General features: G+C 40.1%; 2 protein-coding genes across 4 annotated transcripts in view; one reads left to right on the top strand and one right to left on the bottom strand.

The window, feature by feature from the left end:
- kif26ba (kinesin family member 26Ba) overlaps positions 1-14595 on the bottom strand; it is a 100050-nt gene extending 85455 nt beyond the window's left edge. For both annotated transcript variants that reach the window (XM_084931140.1, XM_084931150.1), the window contains exons 1-2: positions 13856-14595; positions 12217-12609 (exon numbers count right to left, since the gene is read on the bottom strand). In XM_084931140.1, coding sequence (XP_084787266.1) covers positions 12217-12609; positions 13856-13915 — 453 coding nt within the window. In that variant the 5' untranslated portion in view covers positions 13916-14595. The remainder of the gene's footprint in view (positions 1-12216; positions 12610-13855) is intronic.
- A 1900-nt stretch (positions 14596-16495) lies between these two features.
- LOC146393565 (PWWP domain-containing DNA repair factor 3A) lies at positions 16496-23269 on the top strand. 2 transcript variants are annotated; one of them, XM_084931126.1, is made up of 14 exons: positions 16496-16736; positions 17394-17573; positions 17672-17985; positions 18126-18354; positions 18559-18669; positions 18755-18825; positions 19083-19159; positions 19580-19640; positions 19734-19809; positions 19932-19982; positions 20110-20345; positions 22357-22578; positions 22683-22771; positions 22856-23269. In XM_084931126.1, the coding sequence occupies exons 2-14, from the start codon at positions 17567-17569 to the stop codon at positions 22932-22934; spliced, it is 1623 nt and encodes a 540-aa protein (XP_084787252.1). In that variant the 5' UTR covers positions 16496-16736; positions 17394-17566; the 3' UTR covers positions 22935-23269. The 2 variants fall into 2 exon arrangements, with proteins under 2 accessions (XP_084787252.1, XP_084787244.1); XM_084931118.1 differs by having other exon boundaries at positions 16497-16736; positions 18526-18669.
- Positions 23270-24243: the final 974 nt, after the last annotated feature.

The following is a 24243-nucleotide window of genomic DNA, read 5'->3' as shown; positions in this document are numbered from 1 at the left end:
TTGCAGGCCAACAGTGCAGTGTATTTAAAACAGGAATGCCATTACTGTACTTGTAAAAGACGCCCAGCTGACCCTCAGAGCCCTGCTTCTAGTTTTCACCCTAAAAGGCAGGCATGTTGGCACTGTAGGGACTCACAATCACAGTCACACAGTACGCAAGGCCACCGCAGCTTTTTGTAGGCAACTCTGTCGCCTCTTCCCACACACTCATCTTTTCTTCTATCCTTTCTGCTCCTCTCTCTACATCCCACTCCTCTTCAGTTTCCCACATCTATACTTTCAGCTTTCAATATGCTTCATTGTGAGCAGCATGCACAGTAGGCTCCACTGGTGTGTGTGTGTGTGTGTGTGTGTGTGTGTGTGTGTGTGTGTGTGTGTGTGTGTGTGTGTGTGTGTGTGTGTGTGTGAAGGAGAACAATACTGTAAAGCACTTTGTAGATTCTGGTTGTAAGGCATTTAATGAGTGCAGATCATTTACAGTGAGGGAGAGACGACTTTTTTTTAGGTTAAATTACATTCACTATTAAAATCTACACTATTCCCCTGTTTATGTTAATGAAAATATACCCTGGGGCATAATTAGAGAAATAATAAAAGAGAAACATAATATACTTGAGAAGGTCCATTTTCAAATGTAAATTTGTGAGACTCTTGATCAAACAAATTTGTCAATTCGTTTAAAGTCAGTGTACTGTTTCAAAATTGTGGCCTAGGGAAAGAAAATCTGTTGCCAAAGTAAAAAAATAAATAAAACTGAAAGCCATGTTTAGCTGTTTTGTTGTTATTTTTAAGCCAGAAATGACACTGTGTGATCTCATATCTCTAAAAAAGCAGAGATTGTTAACATATCAGATACTGGTGAGCTCATATTCTAAATATAAACCTGCAAGCCAGTGCAAGCACTGTAGTGAAACATGAATATAGTTTACTGTATTTCATGTGTGTGTGTGTGTGTGTGTGTGTGTGTGTGTGTGTGTGTGTGTGTGTGTGTGTGTGTGTGTGTGTGTGTGTGAGACAGAAAACAAGCTAATCCTTTTTCCTTTGAATACTGCTTTTAAGCTTCTCTAGTTTCATCTGTATTGTTCAGGTGAATTATAATGACTTCACTTTATAGCCAGACCACAGTTCTAATCATTGAAATGTCGGCATCAGGAATAAACACATAGACATGCCTGTCTGAACCACATGACTCCTTATGCAGAAACTACAAAAAAGAGGGCGGTAGAATATCTTTAATTACACTCAGTATTTTACTGAAGTTAAAATGATGTAACAATGGGATTTGAATACCATAATCATAGTTAGGTAGATGTATATTTTCACAAAAAATTATATGTATATATTTTTTTTATTTACTGATCTAATAGTATTAATTTAGCTAGTAAAATTGCCCGTAGAAGAGATATAGCCAAACTTAACTGCCCCTAATTCAAAAGTTCAGAACTAAAACACACAGACATGCACACACAAACACACACACACACACACACACACACACACACAAACACACACACACACACACACACACACACACACACACACACACACACACACACACACAAACCATCCTTATCACCCACACCTCAGTCTGTCATGAGATTTTCCTAGTGCGAGATGCTGAAGATAGATGTGCTATGTGTGACTGTGTGATAGCCTGCGACTGTTGGTATGGGTGTGTGTTTGCATGAGTGAATGTGTATGCTTCTGTGTGATTTATCAGCTTGTGACAGCAGGTTGGCTAATGTTAGAAGTGTGGTTAGCAGGTCTTCAAATAAACCGTTCAGCGAGCGAGACTTCACAGCGTCAGAGAGAGCTGGCGCTGGCACCTGCTGCTGCTGGAACACTGGAACATTTTCACTTTTCATCTTGGCTCTCGATGATGGAATCGAAAAGTTTTCAACTTAGATATAAACAGTGTCAGAACAGGTACAGCATGTTTTGGGTTTTTTTTACACAGACAAACAGACTGATGGAGACAGATGGATACATGCATACATGATACTTTGCAATATATGCCATTTTTCCATAGGTCCATGGTCGCAGTTTGTAAACAACACACAGGTAGAATGTCACATTTTCTTTCAACACTCACACAAATGCCCAATATATAGAATCAGGACAAGACAGACAGAAAGATGGCTGCTTAACTACTCGGTGACGGAGAGGCAGTTGCCATGGTAGCTGTGGGCCCCATGGCAGCAGGTGCTGTTGCCACTTTCTCTACCATTCAGCAATGCACACTTGTCCTCAATAACCTGCTCACACATGCCAGTTTGTGTTCATTTGTGTGTGTTTTCATATGAATCTCAGTGTACTTTGGTGTGTGCACGTTAGTATTAGTTTGCATCCGTCCAGTTGTGTGCCAGGGTGTGTTTGGGTATGTGCACTCATGCATATGATTTGCCTGTTGTTGCAATCTTGCCAGTGTGCAGAAATGGTGAGTATGTTTGTTCTGAGAGGAATACTGAGGTGCTAGAAATTTAAAATTTGGTTCTATTTCTGCTGTAATAGGCGAACTACAGCAGATTTTTGCATTTCAACATATGTTTTCTCATTTCGGCCTTTATTAGAAAATAGATTGTTTTAAATCACAGTGAACAAAAAGATGGAATAAGGGGAAACCCAAATAAAAACACCCAAACTTCAGGAAGCATAACTGAATCTTAATTTGGAAATTATTTTTTTTAAACCATTGCTAGTACAAAGTAATGCAAATGCTTTACAAAACAGGGGGAAACAGCCTTGCCAAGTAAAAAAAAGAAATTCCCTAAGGAAAAACTTCCCAAACTTGCTTAAATTAGCCCGTGGCTGCAGTTCAAGAGTCAAAGTGGCATCTGCTGTACTAACACTCTGCACATCCATCTGCTGGATTTTAAAATGTGCATATTTTCCTACTAGTTTCCTATTTAATTCACATTGGCAAACTCAGATTCACCGTGTGCCCTCTTTCGGAGCAGGCAGAGCTTTATGCAGCTTCTCTGGCTGCAGGGGATGGAGTCACCACACAGACACAGTTTGCTGAATGTAGCAGCCTACTGGCAGGGGTAGTTAGTCTAATTAAGTGTGTCCACTCTGGGTCAGTGACAATAATGACAATAATAGCAATATTAGCAAGAGCAGTCTTCAAGAGCAAGAGCGGTTTCTTCCTCTCATTCCTTTCCTAAATTTAAGTATTTGTTTCTCTCATCTTCATTTCTCTAGAGCCTCGTTTTGCAGAAAAAAACAAAGCACATCTGTGAGTGTGTGTATGCCAGTGTTTCGGCCACTTTGAACTTAAAAGGACTGTTTTGGGGTGAAGACTCTGATTCAGTGTTAAGGTTACATGTAGGTTTAGGTTGGGGTTAGGGCAAGAGCTGAGGTTTGACCTTTAGTTGTAGCTAAGCTAAGGTTAGGAGATGTTTTTTGTTAAGTGTAGGTGACATCTGAAAAAAAGAGAGAGAGAGAGCTTGTATGTTAGTGTGTCTATGTTGCTGGTATCTCATCTCTGCAAGGCAACATTTGTAGGCATAATAAGATGAAGGGGGGGGGATTCAGAGTACAAGCAAAAGGAGGCATAAGAGAAGGAAACAGCAAGTACAGACTATGGTTTCTGGGTGCTGCGTTGGACCACTTTGTCTCCATACCCTTTATCCCTGCTGGATGTTAATCAGCACATTTATGCTGGTTCCAGCTTTTCCCATAGCAAAGGGGTCTATTTCAAAAGGGCTGGCAATTGTCCTAATGACATACACATGGTCAGAAATCCTTTTCAAGCCTCCAAGTGTGCTCCACCATTATTCACACTCATTTGAATTTAACACACATGAAATACCAACTTTCTGTTTTTAATTAATAGATTTATTTTCCTAGAAGAGACCTTGCCAATACATTTACTGACACCTGCTCATCACTCATTTTTGTTATTTTACATATTTGCATGCATTCAATCTGTTAGCTGAAAGGAGTTCTACAGTCTCCTGACGTACTGGCTTGTCTGCTGACTCAGCCTCTAGGGGCAATGGTCAATATTTTACAGCTTCCTGCTTAAGAAACACACTTTTGTTTTATGACTTCCTGTTTTTCTGCCCATCCTTGTTTATTCATGCAGATAAATGCAATGTACCTGAACACAATCAAAGCCTACTCACGTGATTGATGAACTGAACTTGGATTACAAATGGAAACCAGAAAACGTCCATCATCCAAAGCTGTTATCAGTTTATAGTGATTATTTATGACCCAGCATTTGAAAAGATTTAGTTGTATTTATGTTACCTCAAGACACTTTAAACTGTTAGGCAAAGTCCTACAGTAGAAAGAACTATTATGATCAAACAATGCCGTATGAGCATGCACTTTGATGAGGGTAGGAAGGAAGAACCAGACTCCAGGAGAAGCAGCTGTCTGCCCTCACCATTTTGGGGGTGAACAGAAAGAGAATATAGAAAACAAGAATATGGGGAGATTTCTTGACCTCTGTGGGTGACTTTTGTTTGGTGTGCCTTTGTCTGTAAATTCTAAACACTGCACAGTCCATGTAGGATATAAGTGCATTAGTTTTTCAGGTCATTTAACATATAAACAAAATGTATGATAGAAATAAATATCAACCAAATTTTAATCAACCAAAATACTTAAATATTAAAATATATGTCATGTCAGGACAAGTGCTTTCTTAGAAACACAGGAGTGAAGTTACTGAATTGGCATAGAGAGTCTGTCTGTATGTGTATGTCTGCAATGTGCGGGTGGGAGAGTATGGTGGCAAACTGACACAAACCCAGTGAGAACCTCTGCAATTCAGCCTGCATCAGCATCTCTCCCTCTCTGCACACACATATCCCTCCATCCACATCATCTTGCTGTTATTGATAAAGCCCCCTCTTTATATGGTAATGTCTTTCACACCTGAAAGGCATCAGGAGGGCATGATCGCTCTCTCTCACACACAAAACAACTATATATATATATATATATATATATATATATGCCAAAAACACACACTAAGACGCACTATTATTCATGTGAACTCATATAATTTCACCCTCTCTCCCAACACTTTCTCTCCCATCAATCTCTCTCAAACACAAACACACACACACACACACACACACACACACAAACAACTACGAGGAACCCATTAACACTGATGGAGATATGTATGCCGCTCACATCTGTCACATGTCGCTGCCGTGGCAACACCAGCTGCCGTGGTTACCGAAGGCCTGCTTCTGTAGTGTTATGGGATTTGGTTATTATAGGATAGCTAGCTACCTGTGTGCAGAAAAATATCCCTTTGAGGACAGATTGCTGAGCAATGATACTCCACCATTTGATCTGATATGTGGACTAATTACAGACTAATCACTGGTTGTAGGTGACAATTACTGGGATTAGTTAAGCTGATTAGATCCACAAGTGTATCAACATCACTTGTGTTCATGGATTGGAAAGGCGGCAATGGCAGACAAAACAATAAGCTTCAAATCTCCAGGTCACCTGATGGTCAAATAAACCTCTCATCATCTACACGTTTTACACTCCTACTGATACAGCATTAGTGTTTCCATCCTTTGTGTCAGATGTGTTCAGATTGCTGAACCTCTGCCCAAAACTGCATCTACAAATTAAGGAACAACTTCAGAATAGTGTTCCTCAACATAAAATGAGGGTTCTAACATACATAATATAATCAACGGATTCGGAGAATCTGAAGAAATCTCTGTGTACTAAAGAAAAGGCTGAAAATAAGTTTTTGATGCTTGTGATCTTTGATCTTTGTGGCGGAGGGCTTTCGCTTTGGTGGCCTCAGAATCTCATCTCTGATTTTTGCGGATGATGTGGTTCTGTTGGCTTCATCGGGTGAGGGCCTCCAGCTCGCACTGGAACGGTTCGCAGCCGAGTGTGAAGCAGCGGGAATGAGGATCAGTACCTCCAAATCTGAGGCCATGGTTCTCAGCCGGAAAAGGGTGGAGTGCCCACTCCGGGTCGGGGATGAGTTCCTGCCCCAAGTGGAGGAGTTCAAGTATCTTGGGGTCCTGTTCGCGAGAGATGGGAGAAGGGAGCCGGAGATCGACAGACGGATTGGGGCTGCAGCTGCAGTAATGCAGACGCTGCACCGGTCCGTCGTGGTGAAGAGGGAGCTGAGTGTAAAAGCGAAGCTCTCAATTTACCGGTCGATCTACGTCCCTACCCTCACCTATGGCCACGAGCTGTGGGTAGTGACCGAAAGAACGAGATCGCGGATACAAGCGGCGGAAATGAGCTTCCTCCGAAGGGTGGCTGGGCTCTCCCTTAGAGATAGGGTGAGAAGTTCGGCCATCCGGGAGGGGCTCAGAGTAGAGCCGCTGCTGCTCCACATCGAAAGGAGCCAGCTGAGGTGGTTCGGGCATCTGACAAGGATGCCCCCTGGGCGCCTCCTGGGTGAGGTGTTCCAGGCATGTCCCACCGGGAGGAGGCCCCGGGGCAGACCCAGGACACGCTGGAGAGATTATATCTCTCGGCTGGCCTGGGAACGCCTTGGTGTTCCCCCGGATAAGCTGGAGGAGGTGGCTGGGGAGAGGGAGGTCTGGGCCTCTTTGCTTAGGCTGCTGCCCCCGCGACCCGGCCTCGGATAAAGCGGATGAAGATGGATGGATGATCTTTGACCCTTAGGCAAGACTGCATTAAGTATGGGACACTTCCACAAACCACTACCCATAAACACAGTTTACTGTGCCATCCACAAATGCACTTTAAAGCTCTATGATGCAAAGAATCATAGACCTTTCAAATACTGAGGTCAATGAATGCGTATGTGGTGCTTTGCTGTTAGCTTCTAGCATGCTAACCTATACGTGATCAAGACGCAGAAACACCGCCATCTTCATTGGTGCTAAAATTAAAACGGGCTGATCTCATCTGGATTGTTATCATTCCTCAGTTCAAATCCTTCAGTTCACACAGTTTGGGAGTGGAGTAGTGCCTATGGAACTGGCAGCTTTCACATCTGGAAAATGCACAAAACTGATTTTAGAGAAAACTGATCCTAAAAAGAGAGGGGATTACAAAATTTGCAGACAACTGCATTCTGTCCCAACTTTTGTGGAATTGGGGTTGTATTTTCTGTATTTACTTTTACAAGGGTGGCTGCTTATATAAAACAGGAGCAGACTTTCAAATATTGAGGTCAGCAAATCCATATGCGCCGTTTTGCTGTTAGCCTCAAACATTATAAGTTAGCTATTGTTAAGACGGTGTGAAAGAAATCCATTATTTTTATTCATATGATACAGTGTGTTGAGTCAGGACTGAACCAATGTATGTTCCAAATACTATACCATACAAAATAATGTATAGGATGTATTGGTGTATTTTAAACACCCTTTCAAGCACCATAAAGCTGCTCCTAAAGTGGTCTTTATATCCCCTTACATGACAACCTCACACCTTTTCTGATTTATTTTCTTGTTAATTTTTCAAAGCTTTGACATCTAAATTATATGTAAACACTGAAATGATGGATACACGAATTCTAGGTACCTTCAAATGTGCACAACACGTGCTAGGTTATCAGGTTTTCAAATTTTTTGAAAATAAAGTGCAGTTAGCAGAGAACTGGGATATTTTTAGATAATAACTCTGGACTTGCACTTTCTGGCTGAGTTATAGTAACTTGGGCGTGAACAAGCGACTATGCTAAGTAAAAAAATAACCACTGCATGTCAGGACCATAGAAAGCTTTACTTTTTCAATCTGACTGCACACTAACTGCAATGATCCCCGCCTTAGTAGCTGCTGACAGATGTTTAATCTACAACCACATCTAGGCAGACACATCAATGAATCTGTTAATACAAACATTTTAAGTGCATAAGGCATTTATATCCAGAAGAAACTCCAACGGTTAAGTGCACTGTACTTGACATAACATGTTCTAATTGACAAAAAAAAGTACAGATAAAAGCAATCTTAATAAATCTCATACTGACATCAAGAGGTCCTTGGGGAGGGCATATATATTCACAAACATATCCTTCTTTGGCTCTATTCTTATGTCTTGTGGGAAACTGTATACGTTTCACTTTATAAACATGGATGGTTTTAACTTTCCACTGATCTAAAACAGTCACTTTGCTAGTGACTTAAACATACACACACATAGTGACCCACTTTCCTGAGCTAAACTGGACAAGCAAAAACAGATCACCCTCCATCCATTTATGATTTGGGCGTGTATATAAAGGATGAATACACAAACACAAGTCAGACATGCAGATATACACACCACTGCAATAAGGACAGAGGCCTTAAGTGAGTGCAGCTGTGTAGCCAGATGTGCTTTAGAGTCCTAGTTACAAGCGTGCATGTATTACACTGCACTGTTTTACTACACATTGCTTGTACTGCCCCCTGCCTTTCTTTCTAATTTCTCGAGCTGACCTGAAATGAATTTAGATTTAAATGAGGACGTTTAAGTCAAATGACAAAGACAATCAGACAATAAAACGATTTTCCTACTTTTCAAATACTCGTTTATCTTAGTTTCACTTCCCTCTCCTCATCTGCAAACCGTCATGTCTCCTTTGCGCCAAGAGCAATAAGGCTGCTCTTGAATTATTTAATGCATTAATGAGGCATTTTCAATAAGATGAAAGGGGGGGGGGGGACCTCAAACAAAGCAGCTTGTTTACATTAACTGATAGCTGCGTACACAGTCTATAAGTGGATGAGCATTCAAACCGTGGTTTGTCTTCGGCAATATATTATCTTGACATTTAAGAACAATGACAAATCATTTTATGGATGCTTGTTTTTATGCATGTTTGTGAGCAGACTTGCACACACCTACACATTGAACTGCAGACATCCAGACAGCAAAATATTCAAAAGGTAAGCACGGCGAAGGTCATCATTAGCATAGTATTAACGACCCTGTGTGTGAATGTCTGAGCACTTGTATTACTCACATTGTGGGGACAAATGTGTTTACACAGTCACACTGTGAGGACTTTTTTATGTTTAATGGGCATGAAGAGTGAAACAAATCATTAAATTTCAAAGTGAGCAATTTGATTTGAAGGCTATAATAAGGGTAAGTCTATGGAAATTGAATGCAATGTATGCAATGGCTAAAGAAATGGTAATATGACTCTTTATGTGTGTGGGTCAAGCATAACTTGCATAACGTTGTGTAGTCAGATCCATGACACAGACAAAGGCATGTGAACGTGTGTGTGTGTGTGTGTGTGTGTGTGTGTTAGCTGTTTAATCAGATGGTTGATGTGTGTTTGTGTTTTAGCTGTGCGGTGGGTCACATGTGTCACAGTGTCCTGTGGGACTAACACGGGGTCTCACGCTGACAGTGCATCAGGAACCCATACACCCACACAAAATACACAAGCCAAATTGCTGCACTGGCATATTTGGAGAAGGAGAAGGATTATTAGGTCAAACTACTTCACCAAGGACTTTAGTTCAGCGTTTCTTGATGCAGAACACCTGCGTAGTTTAAACCATTCTTGTAAAAAGTGTCCAGGTTTAAAAAAAAGAAGAAAACCAGTCAGGAAATTCTAGATGGCTAAAATACCTGAACCATTAAATTTTTCAGTAACAGCCCAGAGGGTTTTTTCCATCAATGAAACTAACCTCTGCTCTTGAAGTGGAGTTTCTGCGCAGACAAGAGCAGAAAACACATGTAATATAGGTAAGACACTTGAATTAGCAACTTCCAATTAAAGTTTCTTTATAACGTGCATAACTTCATCTCATGAGTAAAAGCAAGCTGAAAGGAAGAGAGCAGGTTACATTTGTAATTTGATATTTTTCCTGCTGGGTATTCAGCAAGACAGTGCAAATTCTTTCTTTTTTTTGGTTTAATTAAAAATTATCTTTATACTTTAGCTATCCAGCACTATGGTCAACCTGCTGTGTTTAAATGTGTTTATAATAAACTGATTTGACTTACAGGTTGTTTTAAGTTTCTCAGGATTTAACCACTTCTCTACTTACATGAAACGTATTCATTTTACTGATAATAGGTGTTATTAAAAAATTATTATATTGATTTAATACACTTCATTAGCTGTGGGTATTGTACTGTTGAATCAACACTTTTCAAGAAGTAGTGTCAGGTGTCTGTTTGAACTTGAGGATCGAACACTCTAATACTATAAAAAGAACCAACCCCAAGGAAAAAGAGTCAAAATAACTAATTTATGCAAGAACCGCTGGAGCGACTGAGTCACTTCACACATGAGAAACTTCTTAAAAATAAAAATGCAAACAACAGATTTAAAAGTACAGAGACACGTGTTTTCTCTTCTTAGTGTGAAACTACTATCAGAGTCTTCAAGGTGTTGCATCCACAGTGTAAAACAATGTAATACAACACATTTTTTCCAATGTCAAATTCCACTCCTGTTCATACTTTGAAGGTTAAATCAGTGAAGCAAATTGGGACAAGTCAATAAAATCTATTTTTTATTAACAGACCCTTGAGCCACATGAGATATTTTGAAATTCGATGACCCCAAGATTTATGCACTAGATTCATTGATACTATTGAGCTCATTTCCACATCTTCATCAATCCATTTTAATTGCTTATCCAATTCAGGGTCACAGGCAGGCTGGAGACAATTCAGCTGACATTGGGAAAGAGGTGTAGTACACCCAGGACAGGTCACAATTCTCTCACAGGGAGACAGACCACCATTCACACTCAAATTCACCTCTACTGCCAGTTTAGATTCACCAAATAACCTAACATGCATGTCTCTGGACTGTGGGAGGAAACTAGATCACCAAGAGGAAATCCACACAGGCAAACTCCATGTAGAAAGTCCCCATCCAAGTAATAAGGTGAACACCCACAAACTTATTGCTAACTATTGCCCACACACTATATGCCATCCTCATTTCCATATCCTCTTCCAGTAAGATCATACTATTTTATGCCTATATTGAGACAGCTTTTAAATGAAGACATACACAGTACCTAAACTAGTTATAATGCTGATTGTTGTGCATGCGTTTTTTCTATGCTGCAAAAAAGTTAGCCACAATGTGAACTTTAATCAGCCTGAAATGAACCCAGCCTCACAAATGACGCTTTAATTAGTGGTCTGGCAACTGAGACTCCCAACTAACCCCCGCTGTTCCTAACAATTTCCAACTGTCATGCTCTCGAACTAATAAAAATACAGCATTTCCACACCACTTGAAGTCTTACAGTCTTTACAGCAAATTCCACTATGCCACTCTAAGTCTACATCTGAATCAACAGCTTTGCCTTATCAGCCCCGTGGCATATAATTTAAGCCTATTTGTTACCAATTAACTCAATGTCTGATATGAGGCCCATTGTTTTATAACTAAAATTCAGTCAGCTGTAGCAGAAGGACATCAGACCCAAAGGCAAAGAGGAGTCAAAAGTTAAGTTTGTTTAGTGATAAGTAATGTCACATTAATTCATAATCAAGTTTTAAAAACAAACAATAATAAGAAAACCTATTCAGTGTAGAAAAGGTAAGAAATGTGAGCTGCATATCTGTATATATGATGCATTTGTATGCCCAGGTGAATGTACACTCTGGGACTATTGAGAAATGCTGCACTAATGAAAATAAAACTGATTATATAGACTACCCACAGAAACAAATGATACACCTGTCAAAGAAAATGAGAAAAGGCAGTAGTCCAAGTGGATTAATACTAGTCTTTGAGGTTAGTGTCTTACAGTAATCCATCACATTAATTCCCTCAAAAGAAGAAAAGCAATATAGACTAAAGCGAGCTCATTGATTTTGGTAATATGTTCAATCAGGCAAAATGGGAAACTCCAAGATAGAAATCAAAATGATCTCGCCTATGTTTTTCATTTTGTTTTGGCAGTGACAGTATTGGATAAACAGCTTCACATACAATTATGATCCCAAATCCCAAAGGCTCTTTGGTTTCTGCTCCTTTTTCTTTGCAGCTGGTCAAATGGGGGTTGGACAAATTACAGCATCCTTATGATTTATGGCAACAATAATGCTGACGACACAGCAACACAGTAAGCAAGAGCATGATTACAAGTCCCCTCTTTCATGAGCAACAAAGTTAATAAGTGCCAGTGACCAAATGCCACAGTTAATGAAGGAGCAAGTTATTTTTGGATGCTATGAAACTGAGCATAACCACTTGTGTGTGACTTCCTACACACTTTTTCAGATACGCTATAAGACAGAAGGACAAACAAAACTAAGAAATTTACCTTGCTGGAATAAGGTCCAGGGATGAGCAGTTTTAGTGCCTGTCGTTTCAGCTCTGTCAGCCTTGCATTGCAGTTCTCACACCATATCCCTCTTTCACTTCCAGGGGAACTTCCACTGCCTGAGGCCGGCGATCCTGTCCCAAAACCTGGTGAGCCGCCTAGCGAACCGGGTGATCCGGTCCCAATGCCAGGGGAGATGGTCCCAGGTGACCCAGAGAAGGATCCTGGTGAGGAGATTCCTGAGCCTGGGGATGGTGTTCCCGTGGAGCTGGGCATGGAGCCAGCACCCTCCGGGGCGGGGCGTGTGCCGGAGCGGGTGGTCTCATCATAGGCCTTTCGGTACCATGTGTCCGGGAAGAAGGAGGAAGATTTGGTCGGCGATGTGTCAGGGACCTAAGAAAAATTTTTCAGAAGAGAAAAAATTAATGATGGTGTATTTCCAAGATGCAAATTTTTACAGTCACTGCAGGAAAGTCAAACTATGTATATAATATAATCATTGTGTTTATGTGCATTACACCGACAGCACATGGCCAGTATATCAATCTGCACCTGCCTTTGTGTACTAATATAGAGATATGTTTCTGAAATAAAGTTAAAGTAAGTAAACATTTCTTTAATTAAAAATTCAACAACTAATTGTTCTGCTTTAACAAAAAAAATGAATACCCAAATCACAGATCCAGCATCCATTGTTATTCCACAATCAACACTAAAAATGTTGATTTCTCAAAAAAAAAAAAAAAAAAAAAAGGCTAAGCAGACAGTCACAGAGTGTCCTGTGAATAACCCACACAGGAAATGTGTGATCAGGGATCAAGATTAGACGGAGTCTTACCTAACATTAGGACATTAAATTAGATAGACATTCAGTTAAAAACCTACAAACAGAGAATGACATTAAACATTTCCTGCAATGGAACAAGTCATCCTACTGAGTGCTTCCATAAACCACTAAATAGGATTAAGCCAGGATAGACCTGTTATTTTGTTCTACTCAACCACATGGGAACATCAAACAAGCAGCAAAGAGTGGAGAATTTGATCTTTTGCGGCTGGGTAAATCCAGTCAGAGAACAGACCCATTGATGTGGTGGAGGCTGTAAAGGTTGGGCACTCCTGTGATCTTTCTCTCGAGGGCTATAATAAGGCAGCAAAGAGTTGAGGCTGATAAATGGGAACGCTCAATCATCTCCAAATGAAGAGGTGGTTATATTGTGCCAAACGGCGTGTTATAAATTATTGTTAATTAGTCTTTGTAGATGATAGGCAGTGACACAGGTGTGACTATAATAGTCTTCACTGATTTAGCACTTTGGTGCTCAGCAAGTGCTACTTCTGGGGATCATTCAGTGAAAATGCATGCCAGTGTTGTGACACCATAACACCATAAGCACTGATATTTGAAGTGTGATCTTCACAAAGCAATCAGCAGCAGGAACACAAATCTTACAAGAACCTTCAAGTTTCATGTTTATGTCACCCTGAAAACGAAGCAAACGACAGTCTCCTATAAAAAATGGGTGGAGTGTGAGATGAAGTGCGTGCAGCAGTGAACGGATGATAAGTTTTAATGTTTACCAGGCTGATTGGGAACAGAGGTGTGTCCACCCCTCGGCTGCTGGAATGAATAACCTACCCCATATTTTCTGCTCCGGCTGCTCACAGACCTCTCCTTAGTCCCCGACAGTGAAGTCATGTTGGAGGTGAGAGGAATGGGGAGGAGGAGAGGAGAGGAGAAAGAACCTCTGCTACAGCTTCACATCCAAAAAAATAAAAAAAATAAAAATAAAGACCACCGGATCGATTTCAATTAACCACACGCCCCAGCAGTTTGCTCTTCTCGGGCTGGTGGTAACCTCACGCCACTTCCAGATGCATGTTGAACCCAGTTACATCCCCATGCTGCGTCTAAGAGACACACAATAAAAAATCACAGATGGTTTCGGTCTCTTCTTAACAAACCGCACGGTTTGTTGCGTCTAAAATAGCCCTCGAATTACTCCTAAAAGCAGACAGGAATCACACAGGTCGGTGAAAGAGACCGCTCCCCTTCAGCAGAGTCTATGAGCTGAATGAAGCTCTCTGTTCAACAGCGCTCTAGAGTGGCACCGCACTCAGCCCAGCCTCTCTCCATCAGCTCTGCGTCTCAGGCTGACCAGGTAAAGCAAACACCCCCCACCCCCCTCAGGGGGTAGCTGAAATTCCGACGCACGGCGCAGGTCTCCTTCTCTAACGTCTCATTAGACCGTGTGAGATTCGGCTGGTTCAGATCACTGCTACAGAAGTCATCTCCGCGTTGTTTGTACTTTGAGTGTTACTATCTGCACCCTCCTCTTGACTTCCTGCGGCTCCGCGCTCTGCCGAAGCCAGCAGTTGACTGAAGAGACAGGAGCAAGAACTCACATCTGGATGAAGGCGGGGCCAATTTACCCCTCATCTGCCTCAGGCCAATGCACGTCCAAAGGTGCCAGTTGAGTGACAGGTGGATTTCTGCCTGATTAAAGTGGAAAGTGGTGGAGTTTAGGAACATAACTTTAAGGTGTTTTTTTTTTAAAAATGTAAACTTTCAGGTCATTTTGACCAAAGCTATAAAAACTTTGTATTTATGCGAGATTAATTTTTGGACAGTATGGACTGAGAAAAATGATACTTACATATAAATAACAATTAAACCGATTTTCTATGAGGAAAATCCAACAAATGGAGGCATTTCAAAGACTTTACTTATTTATTTGTATTTTATTTTTTTAGTTTGGTGTCTTGGTGTCTTGGAAGTACTTGGATTTTAATTCCTGATTACAGCCCTGAAAATCTCTCAATCAAGCAGGCAATGGTATCAGATAGAATAAAATGGGTGAAGAAAATCATCAAATTACAACGAGACCAAAAAAATGTTAAATAACTGTGTGCTCAGTGTCAAAGACATCTCAGCCCTGTTGCTGTAAGCTTAACCACTGGCCTTTGACCTCTGTCCGTCAAACAGAAACAAAAACAAATAAAAAAGTGTCAACTGTGACTTTTCAGCAGGTAAAGCTGTAGGGTGGTGAGCCCCTAATTGAAGAAAATATCTGTAGAAAGCAAAGCTAAGACTGTAGCATTAAGATCCAACCAGGAGCAGCAGCAATACTTCTACGTGATGGAAAGTTTTAGGAACCCATGTGAACACAGGATGAGTGGTCACACAGTGCCCTCTGTTGTTCCCAGGAGGGCATTGCTGTTGAAACCAGACACCAGGTAAGTGAAAGTAGACTATTGAACAGACCTGTTTCCCATCATTTCCCACTCTTTTTCCTTTTTAATGACTGCGTAATGAGAGAAGATTTTGCTTTTTTTTTCTCTTTCTTGCTTAGTTTTTCACACTTTTTTACCAGAAGAGATTTTGCTGCACTAAAGGTGAGTGTCGATTTTAGAGAAAGAAGTGGTATTGTGAGTGCTCTGCAGTTGGGTAGTGTCGCTTTGACTTACACTTTTAACACAGAAATTTCAAAAACAAACAAACAAACAAAAAACCTACATGCATGCTGTTTTTAATTTTGCAAATGGTTAGCACTATCGTCTAACAGGACAAAAGTCCTGGGCTCAAATCCGGGGTTGTGTAGCCTTGCTTTTTGTATAGTCTGCATGTTCTCCCTGCCCATAATTGTGAAAGTGGACTTGTATGGTTGTCTCTAGGTTTTCGCTCTGCGAGAATTTGGACAAGCAGGTTGTACTCTGCTACCCCTATGATAAATTAGATCAGCTTTAACGCTGAATTAGAGCACAGCAGTAAAGAACAAATAAATAAATCAAATAAAACGAAATAAATACAAATAAAAAAGATTACACGAATAGCAAAACAAGCTTTTTTTATGTGTTTCTGTAAAACTCTGTGGATCTGGAAGCAAGTTACAGTAAAAAAAAAAACAAAGTCACGTGACTGTCTTTTTTTCTATGTGTGTATATATGTAACTTATTGAATTTGGTAGCTTTTTGTGAGATTGGAAGACAAGATCGCTTTAGAGTTAATACAGCAAAAAATGGGGGCAGGTTCAAAAAATTCAAAATTAAACCGGGTATGTTTGGGTGGCATTTTTTTCATATTATATTTTTATTTGAATTATTTAATTCTTGCCTCCTACCCATGCATAAGCCTATTAAACTCTCTTCTAAACAGTATATAGCTGCAAGTTGTGCACACATCCTGTGCTCAACCACAACACTAAATCCGTGAACAGCCAAGCGTGTCCTTCTCGCTTTTTCAGACATAAAATCACGCCCTCCGGTCCAGATGGTGGCGGCAAATCTTTTAGTGTGGTATACAGTCCACGAGAAATAACAAACATTTGTTAACAGGAATTGTCTGCACGACGTATTGCTTTCACTGTTGACTGCAGGTTTTGTTTCGAGGTTAGGAACTCCTTTTTTTCGTGCAACTTTTGGTAACGGTGAATGTTTACATGCAACAACTATGTCAAGGGTCTTAACTGGAGCTAAAAGCTAGCGAGTGGCACAAAAATACCGAGTTTAGGGTTCCTAAGGTAAGTGGCTAGTTGTAGCTCTTGTCATTACTTCGCTTGACTCGGGCAGAGGTGGTCAGTCAGTCGCTATTTTTTTATGGGTCTACCTCGTAGTTTGGCGGCAGTTAATTGATTGCATTGCTTGTTTTAGTTGATCCGTACGTCAACGTTATTGTATTATATAAAGGGCGGAATAGTGACATGGCTTTAGTGTGACAAGTGGCGCATAACTACAATACGGAACTGTGTAAACCCCCGTGAACAAGTTTGTGATTTGTTAGAAACTAGATTTTTATGCCTGTTTACTAGCAAGCGAGCCCTCTTATCTGGTTGACCTGCAGCACATCTTGGGCGTTGCGCTGTTACTGCACCGTTAAACTTTGTTTTTCAAATGTTTGCTGTGCCGTTTGCACATGTATGGTTTTCTTAAAACCCAAATTCATAAATGGTAGAGTTTCCCGTTAAAAAGGTACTTAGACGCCCAGTTCCAGGACACTGTTGTCTCCGTGACAACAGCTTTCCCGCATATTTGTGAATTCACTACACATGTCAAGAATAACCTGCGGATATCGCGTTTAGTGCCAAACTCGTCCAAGGCGAAAGTACGGCCTACTAAGTATGCCGATTGAGCAACATCGCCTTACTTTACTTTTTTTTTTTTTTTTTTTTTTAAATCAGGCATAAAGCTACTGCGGCTACCGGTTTATCCACCCTGGCGCCTACTACGGACCTTCAAGTCCCCCAAATAAAGGAAATAAGCCCCGATTAATGTCAGATCGCTGGTATTCCGGTGTCCCAATGAACTCCGGGGAAAGCTTTCCACAAGGAGGAATACACCAAATATTACAGCAATGAAAGGTAATCAAAACTTTTATGAACGAGAACTCTGAGTTACATTTTAGAAAGTCGTTGAGACAGCCAGATGTTTTTATATGAACACACAAATTTACTTCCAGGTGCACCTAGAAAAACAAGAAAAAAGGAACCTAAAAAGAAGTCGCCAGAGAAAGACCCCTCAGATGCGGTTTCGTCTCCCAGCACAGATGATTCCAGTGCTGTGCCAGGCAGCGGCAACTGCAGCGACTGCGGCCTTGTCTTTTCAATAGAGGCTAGTACTCCAAAAAATGAAAGGGAGAAAATGAGGCTTGCACAAGAAGCCTGCTTGACCTCCACACCAGTCCACAGCACCACCTTTGATGTCCCGTCAACCATTTCAGGCTCCCCTCCTGAAGGGGAGCTACAATACACTGAGTTCATCACTCAGATAAAGGTATGGTGTAAAAGTGAAATTTATATATTTTTATAATCCCACATAGCTTCAGTGAATTCAGTTTCCTTTTGTTATGTTCTGTTTTATGTCCTAATTTCCTTCGGGATTAATAAAGTATTCTGATTCTGATTCTGATTTAGACAACAGCGGTAGATTCACAGTCAAAACCTCAACAGAAGCGTAAGAGACCGGTTAAACAAAGACAGACAAAGACGCAAACGCAGACCGATGGTAAAACCGATGATCCTCCAGTCAAGTGCCGGCGTGGTAGGAAGCCAAAAAGAGAGACTGGGAATTTAAATAAAGAGAAATCATCCTCCCGCTCCAGGCCAAGATTTGAACTCCAGAAGGCTGAAGCAGAAAGTCAAGGTAGTGTATTGTTCAATACTGATGTCCCCAAGCACAGCCAGTTCTGTGAAGCCACATTTTTTACATTTGTTTTTTTATTTTGCACAGTCTGTCTTGCATGTCATGTGTTTTTAATTGGCATGGAGAGCTGCAGGTGTGCTCTAATTCTGTCTCTTCTTAACTCCACAATAGATGACTCTATGATGTCTTCGGATCTTTCAATAGAACTGAGTCATCATGAAGAACAGCTGTCTACTTTGTCCTACCAGAAGGATGACATAAGTGATGAGGAGGACGAGGAAGAGCTCCCAAGTTTCCTGATGCGGACAGACGAAAGTAAGCGAGACCACAAGGATAACTGGAGTCTGTGACGGTACAGGACACTTTGAGTTGATTTGTTTATTTTTGTTTTGACTTTCAGAGCCCCCATCCATTACCGAAGGAGCATTTGTGTGGCACAAATATAGAAACTATCCATATTGGCCTGCATTGGTGAGTACATAATGGTGACATGTGATAAAATCACAATTTAGCAGATTCTGGTTAATGTTTTCCTTTTCTTTTATTGAATCAATGCCTTAAATGCTTTTTTTTGATAAGTGCTGTCAGTCAGCCTACTATTGTATATCTTGAATTTACTAGATGATGAATCAAAAAAAGTGTTCACTGTTAAAATGACAATAATTGCCCATGAAAAATCATTGACTCACCTTTTTTTGTTTTTTTATTTGTTGTTTTGTTTGCTGTAGGTAAAAAGTGTGAACAGAAAGCACAAAAAAGCCAGTATCATCTTCATTGATGACTCAATCATTGAGAAAAAGAAAGGGTAGGATGTTTTCTCTTTTTGCTTTGTTGTTTCTTGCTTGTGTCTTTAGGTGATACATACACTCACCAGCCACTTTACAAAGTACACCTTGGTTGGACATGTAGGTCCACAATGTGTGGGAAAGTCCAGTTTATAAAATATTCATGGCAGTCCAACTGGCAGCAACATCCATTTAAAGTCATTTAAATCACCTTTGTTCCCCATTCTAATGCTCAGTCTGAATTTCAGCAGGTTGTCTTGGTCATGTCTACATGCCTAAATGCATCGGGTTATTGCCATGTGATTAGCTAATTAGATATTTGCATTAAGAATTTGAACTGTATCCAATGAAGTGGCTGATTAGTGTATGCACATTACTTAGTGTTGTTACATTTATGTTATTTAAATAAACGTTTCAGTTGGGTGTTTGTGTTTCTAAAGGTTTGCTGTGGCTCTAAAATGCTTGAAACCTTTTGACTGTGAAGAAGCTAATGAACTCATGGTAAGAACTGCTCACAGAGTATGTTCTGATTTCTGAAAATGTTCACTTGACACAACGGTAAACTGTTTTTGCTTTTTTGTTTGTTTTAAACAGTGTAAAGCCAAAGAAAGCTATGATGCTGCAATATCATGGTCCCTGGATCTCATAACCGACTACAGATTTCGGATTGGTGAGTTGCTTATGTAATGCCTCAGCAAGCAGAAACACTGTTGTGTGTGATATGTTGTTTAAACAATATTAGGATGATATCACTGAATTAGCTGCTGTACTAATCATGTTTTATCTTTGTAGCATGTGGCTCATTTTCTGGCTTCTTCATACAGTACTTTGATCACGATATGAGTAAGTTTCATCCTTGACCTGGAATCACAAATTTCAATGAGGCTAGCACAGAATTAAAAAGTTGAATACGCCTACAGATTCGCTAGGCCCCGATGTTGCTCTTGACTGCTGGTCTTAATTGGTTTAGGTTATCCTGTGAGGAGGAGGTATCCAAAGGCAGCTTCAGAGAGACTAACCATCATCAGTGATTCAACAATGGAGGAGCCATGTGAGGTTAAGGAGGACAGCTTTAGTGAACAGCAGAAGGACATAAGGTGTTCAAAGAGGTTGCTGCCAGATCGGACCCATGCTGCCCACAACCGCGCAAATGAGAAGCTCGTACATTTCATTGTCAAGCAACACATGGTCGACGCACACCTCCTGGTACGAATGACTCTGTTGCTTTTCTGCTGGTGTAATTCTTGTTCCATATCATTTAATCCAATATAGGTATACCAAGAAACTGTTCAGTGTGCATAGCAGTGACTTGGCCGATAGAGTTTTAGGGGGTGATTGTTTGTGTTCCTCAAAAAGCTACAGTTCTGGTGTCACTTCACTAAAATTATGTAAATGTTGCAGCAGTGCTGAGTAATGAGTGCTGCTTTGATCTTTTAGGACAGCCCAAACTGAAACAGAAGCAGAAAGCAGAGTTTTTTACCAGCTCAAAATAATTTAATATTCTGAGTAATTTGGAATATTTGTTTTCCTTTATGCCACCAAAGTTTTATGAGATGAAAACTCATATTTGGTTTCTGTGGCTCAACTTAGGCTTGAAACTTTCCTGCTCAAATTATGTAACTTTTCAGCTTTTGAGTTATTGACTGCAACAGTGCCGGATCTAGTGCACCGCTAACCTGACCCCACTGTGGGCTGCCCATTGTGGGCTGTGTGGGTACGCCAGTACTGGGGGTAGTGGGTTTGCCCATTTAAAAAGCCCATAAAGGGCCCCCAAAAGGTAAAACTGCTGCCAGCCCTGTGTGGGAACACCCAACTGTGAGCCCCACGTGAGAAATGTGTGGGTTTGCCCCAACCCACACAGCTTCACAGTTCACCCACTGCACAAGCACGTTTGTAGGCCACGGTTTTCATCTGTTTTTACAATACAGAATCACAATACATATAAAGACCGGGTGAGGTTGAAACACCAATCAACAACAAGGACTTTGAAGTGCTGCAAGAGAAGAGCCCTGTTCTGCCCTACTAATGAAGTTACAATAGATCCAAACAAAAGCCTTTCAACTGTAATTCTTCGTGGAAACCAAATATGCCTTGACTATGACTTCCTCTTTTAGCTGGCGTTACCATCTTGGAAGTTGAGAAAAAAAACACATGATGACCAGCTGACTTAAAACATGTAGCCACTGGTGACCTTTCATCTGAATTCCTTTTGTTGCTTTTATGTGCAGAGATCCTTTTTTGTTTTAATAAATCTTGATTAGTTTTCACAGCATATACCAGCCCAAATGTGGATTTCAACAACTAAATCATAAACAACAGATTTGTTTTTTGTTTTATCTTTTATTTTAAACTTATTTCCAGTGTGTGGAAACAAATGCACGTCTCCTTTGGCCATAGCATCACATTTGGAACAGTTACATAGGTCTGGAAATTAAAGATAGTCAAAGACTAGACATTTAAATTCTACTTGCCATCATTTATGTTCTTCTTAGTTCCTTGTTATAGTAATGGAAAGAAGGATCGGGATAGATTTTTATTAACACCTTTTTTTTTAAAATTTCATTTATATAGTACAATACTAAGGTTATCATCAACAAATGCATATTATTTTTCTGTTATAAAGGTTCATGTTTTACCTTGATTGATGACATACCACTCATGATTATATGCTATTATTTGCTGATAACTGCTTATAGCTGAAATGCCCTAGTTTGCCGTTAGGTAAACGAAAAGAGGTACTTATAAGTGAGTACGAATATTTTGTTTGTCCAAACTATTTATCAAGACCAGGTATCCTATGCTTTTATACGTTTCTGAATTGCGCGCTCTGTTAGTATGACACCAGAGCAAAGTCTAAAGCAGTCTATCTGTTAAGACGTGGAGATTTATTTGAATAAAGTGCGGGTGGTAGAGGCCACAACGAATGTAAGCTGACCTCGATTTTAGTATACTTACAAATTTAAGTTCACCCCAGTAATGTCCAATACTTTCAGGAGCTCAACCAGTTATGCAAAGAGTGTGCCAGAGCATGCAAAAATTAAACAAACATATGGATGAATATTGAAAGTATTTGCATATGAATGCTATCATTTTTTTTTTTTCAGTTGCTGTTCTTTTTAAAATCTGACATCTGAGCTGTGCCACACTAAGATGTGATGGCATAAGAAACCATAATTGGTTGAATAAATCTCTTCCCATTGTATCACACTTCCTACAGGCTGTGATCCATGGACAGGAGAAGTCCAGGTGGCTTCGCTCCTTCTTAAGTGACAATCGTAGACGAGTGGTGAACATATACCTTGAAGATGACCATCAGCTTGACCAAGTCTACTGCTACCTAAATGAGCTCTATACAGCAGCTGTGGCCAACGCCCCCTGCGTAGCTGATGTGAAATCCATGGATCGTGTCCCTTTTGTCCTGGATGTTCTTCTTCCTGAGGTGAGCTAAAGCCTGCATGAGTGCTCACAGGTTTTGTTTGCAATGTTTCCTGATATGCAGTTCAGTTTCTGTAGTCCAGGTGTTATGAGTTTGTTTCTGTGCAGGCCATTATTTATGCCATTGCTGGAGTGGACAACATTTCAGTAAAAACAGCAGAAGAAAAATACCTCAGAGGGCGGCGTATAAGTAACAGGTAAGACTTTCATATGTTAAATTTTTAAAAAGAATGACTTCATTGATAAATACTAATTTTTTGTTGTTGTTGTTGTTGTTTCAGAGAAAGGCAGCAGTTTGATTTAAAGATTGAGCAGCAAATGAGGAAGAAATCGCATCCAAACACTTCCATTATTCTCTGACTGTCGGACTGAGTGTCAAGATTTGTGACATTTTGAGTGTTTTAAGTTTTGTTCATAAGTAATGCAGCCATAACCGGTGTGCCTTGCAATCAATCACTGCACTGTTTTTTGGTTTTTTTTTTGTATACTTGTAAAAAGTGAATATCAAGCATATAATAAAAGCTAAATTAAGGCCATGAAATGTAATCATGAAAGGCGGTTTCATCACCTAACTTTATTCCGTAAGTGGAAATGTACACATGGCCAAATCGCTTCTCAAGCAGCTCAAGTATTAATGATCTGTCTGCATGTGCTTTTGTCAGAGTTTTACATAAAATAAAAAGTGTTATAAAACTTTTTGTTGAACTGTGAAGGTTCTCATACACACTAAAGGGACAGTCACACAGAGACCGATTCACAGAGAAAGTCATAGACAGGCAAAAAAAACCCTCTGCAATGGTGAAGAAAGTGGTGATAAACATTCCCCCACATCAAGGTGAGCAAATGAAGCAACCACCAATGAGAGAGAAGGATACCCCTGATTCACATATGATGGGGTGGAAAATGAATCCGAGGCAATGGGATCCTGGAGCGTTTATAATGTCCATGCCAGTAATTGACAGTTGCTCTATGGACACACCTCAATAAAAGGCCAAATGCCAACAGACTTCGTCACACCAGCAATAATAAACAGAGTTTGCTCTTGTGGGCCTTTTTCCAACCCAAACATTTAATTAGAAATAATTCTGTAACTAATTTTATATACTATTATTATTGTACTTACAGCAGTGTAAAGTCTGGGAAGAAAATTACATGATTTGCCAAAGTGAAAACAGCACAGACGGCACCTGCCAGAGACGGACATAAAATTTTCTTAGAATAAAAATGCTTCTGTGCTGAGCAAAGCAAAATCTCCATAATAACATTTAAAATGCTCTTTTTTTTTTTTCATTTTACCAGCTATTGTTGCGCAAAGCCAACTGGACCTTGTGTTATAATAATGTAATAAAATAATATTAGTACTTGAGACTATAAACATTTTTTTCAGTTTAAATTTTAATTCTAATAAAGGTACTCAGCTTTAAGCAGTTAAGTAGAACACGAGCAGAGATAAAAGAAGGAAACTTAAAAAAAAAATAGCTCTATTTTCTGTTGCCTACATTGTAGAGGGTGAATTTGCCTCTAAACAGGAAAATGGAACAGGGAAAAAATGCAGCAGGTTTCACAATAAAAAAATGTACAGACCCAATATCTGATTTAAAAACATGAGGACTTCATGTAGGCTTTAAATCGACAGTTATCAAATACCACTGAGCAGTCCCTACCTTTA

Source organism: Perissodus microlepis, chromosome 1, assembly GCF_051167445.1.
Source record: "Perissodus microlepis isolate ML-2025 ecotype Zambia chromosome 1, ASM5116744v1, whole genome shotgun sequence".
In the NCBI taxonomy this organism is placed as follows: domain Eukaryota; kingdom Metazoa; phylum Chordata; class Actinopteri; order Cichliformes; family Cichlidae; genus Perissodus; species Perissodus microlepis.
Note: the sequence above shows the minus strand (reverse complement) of the source record. Positions and strands in the feature narration are given on the sequence as shown.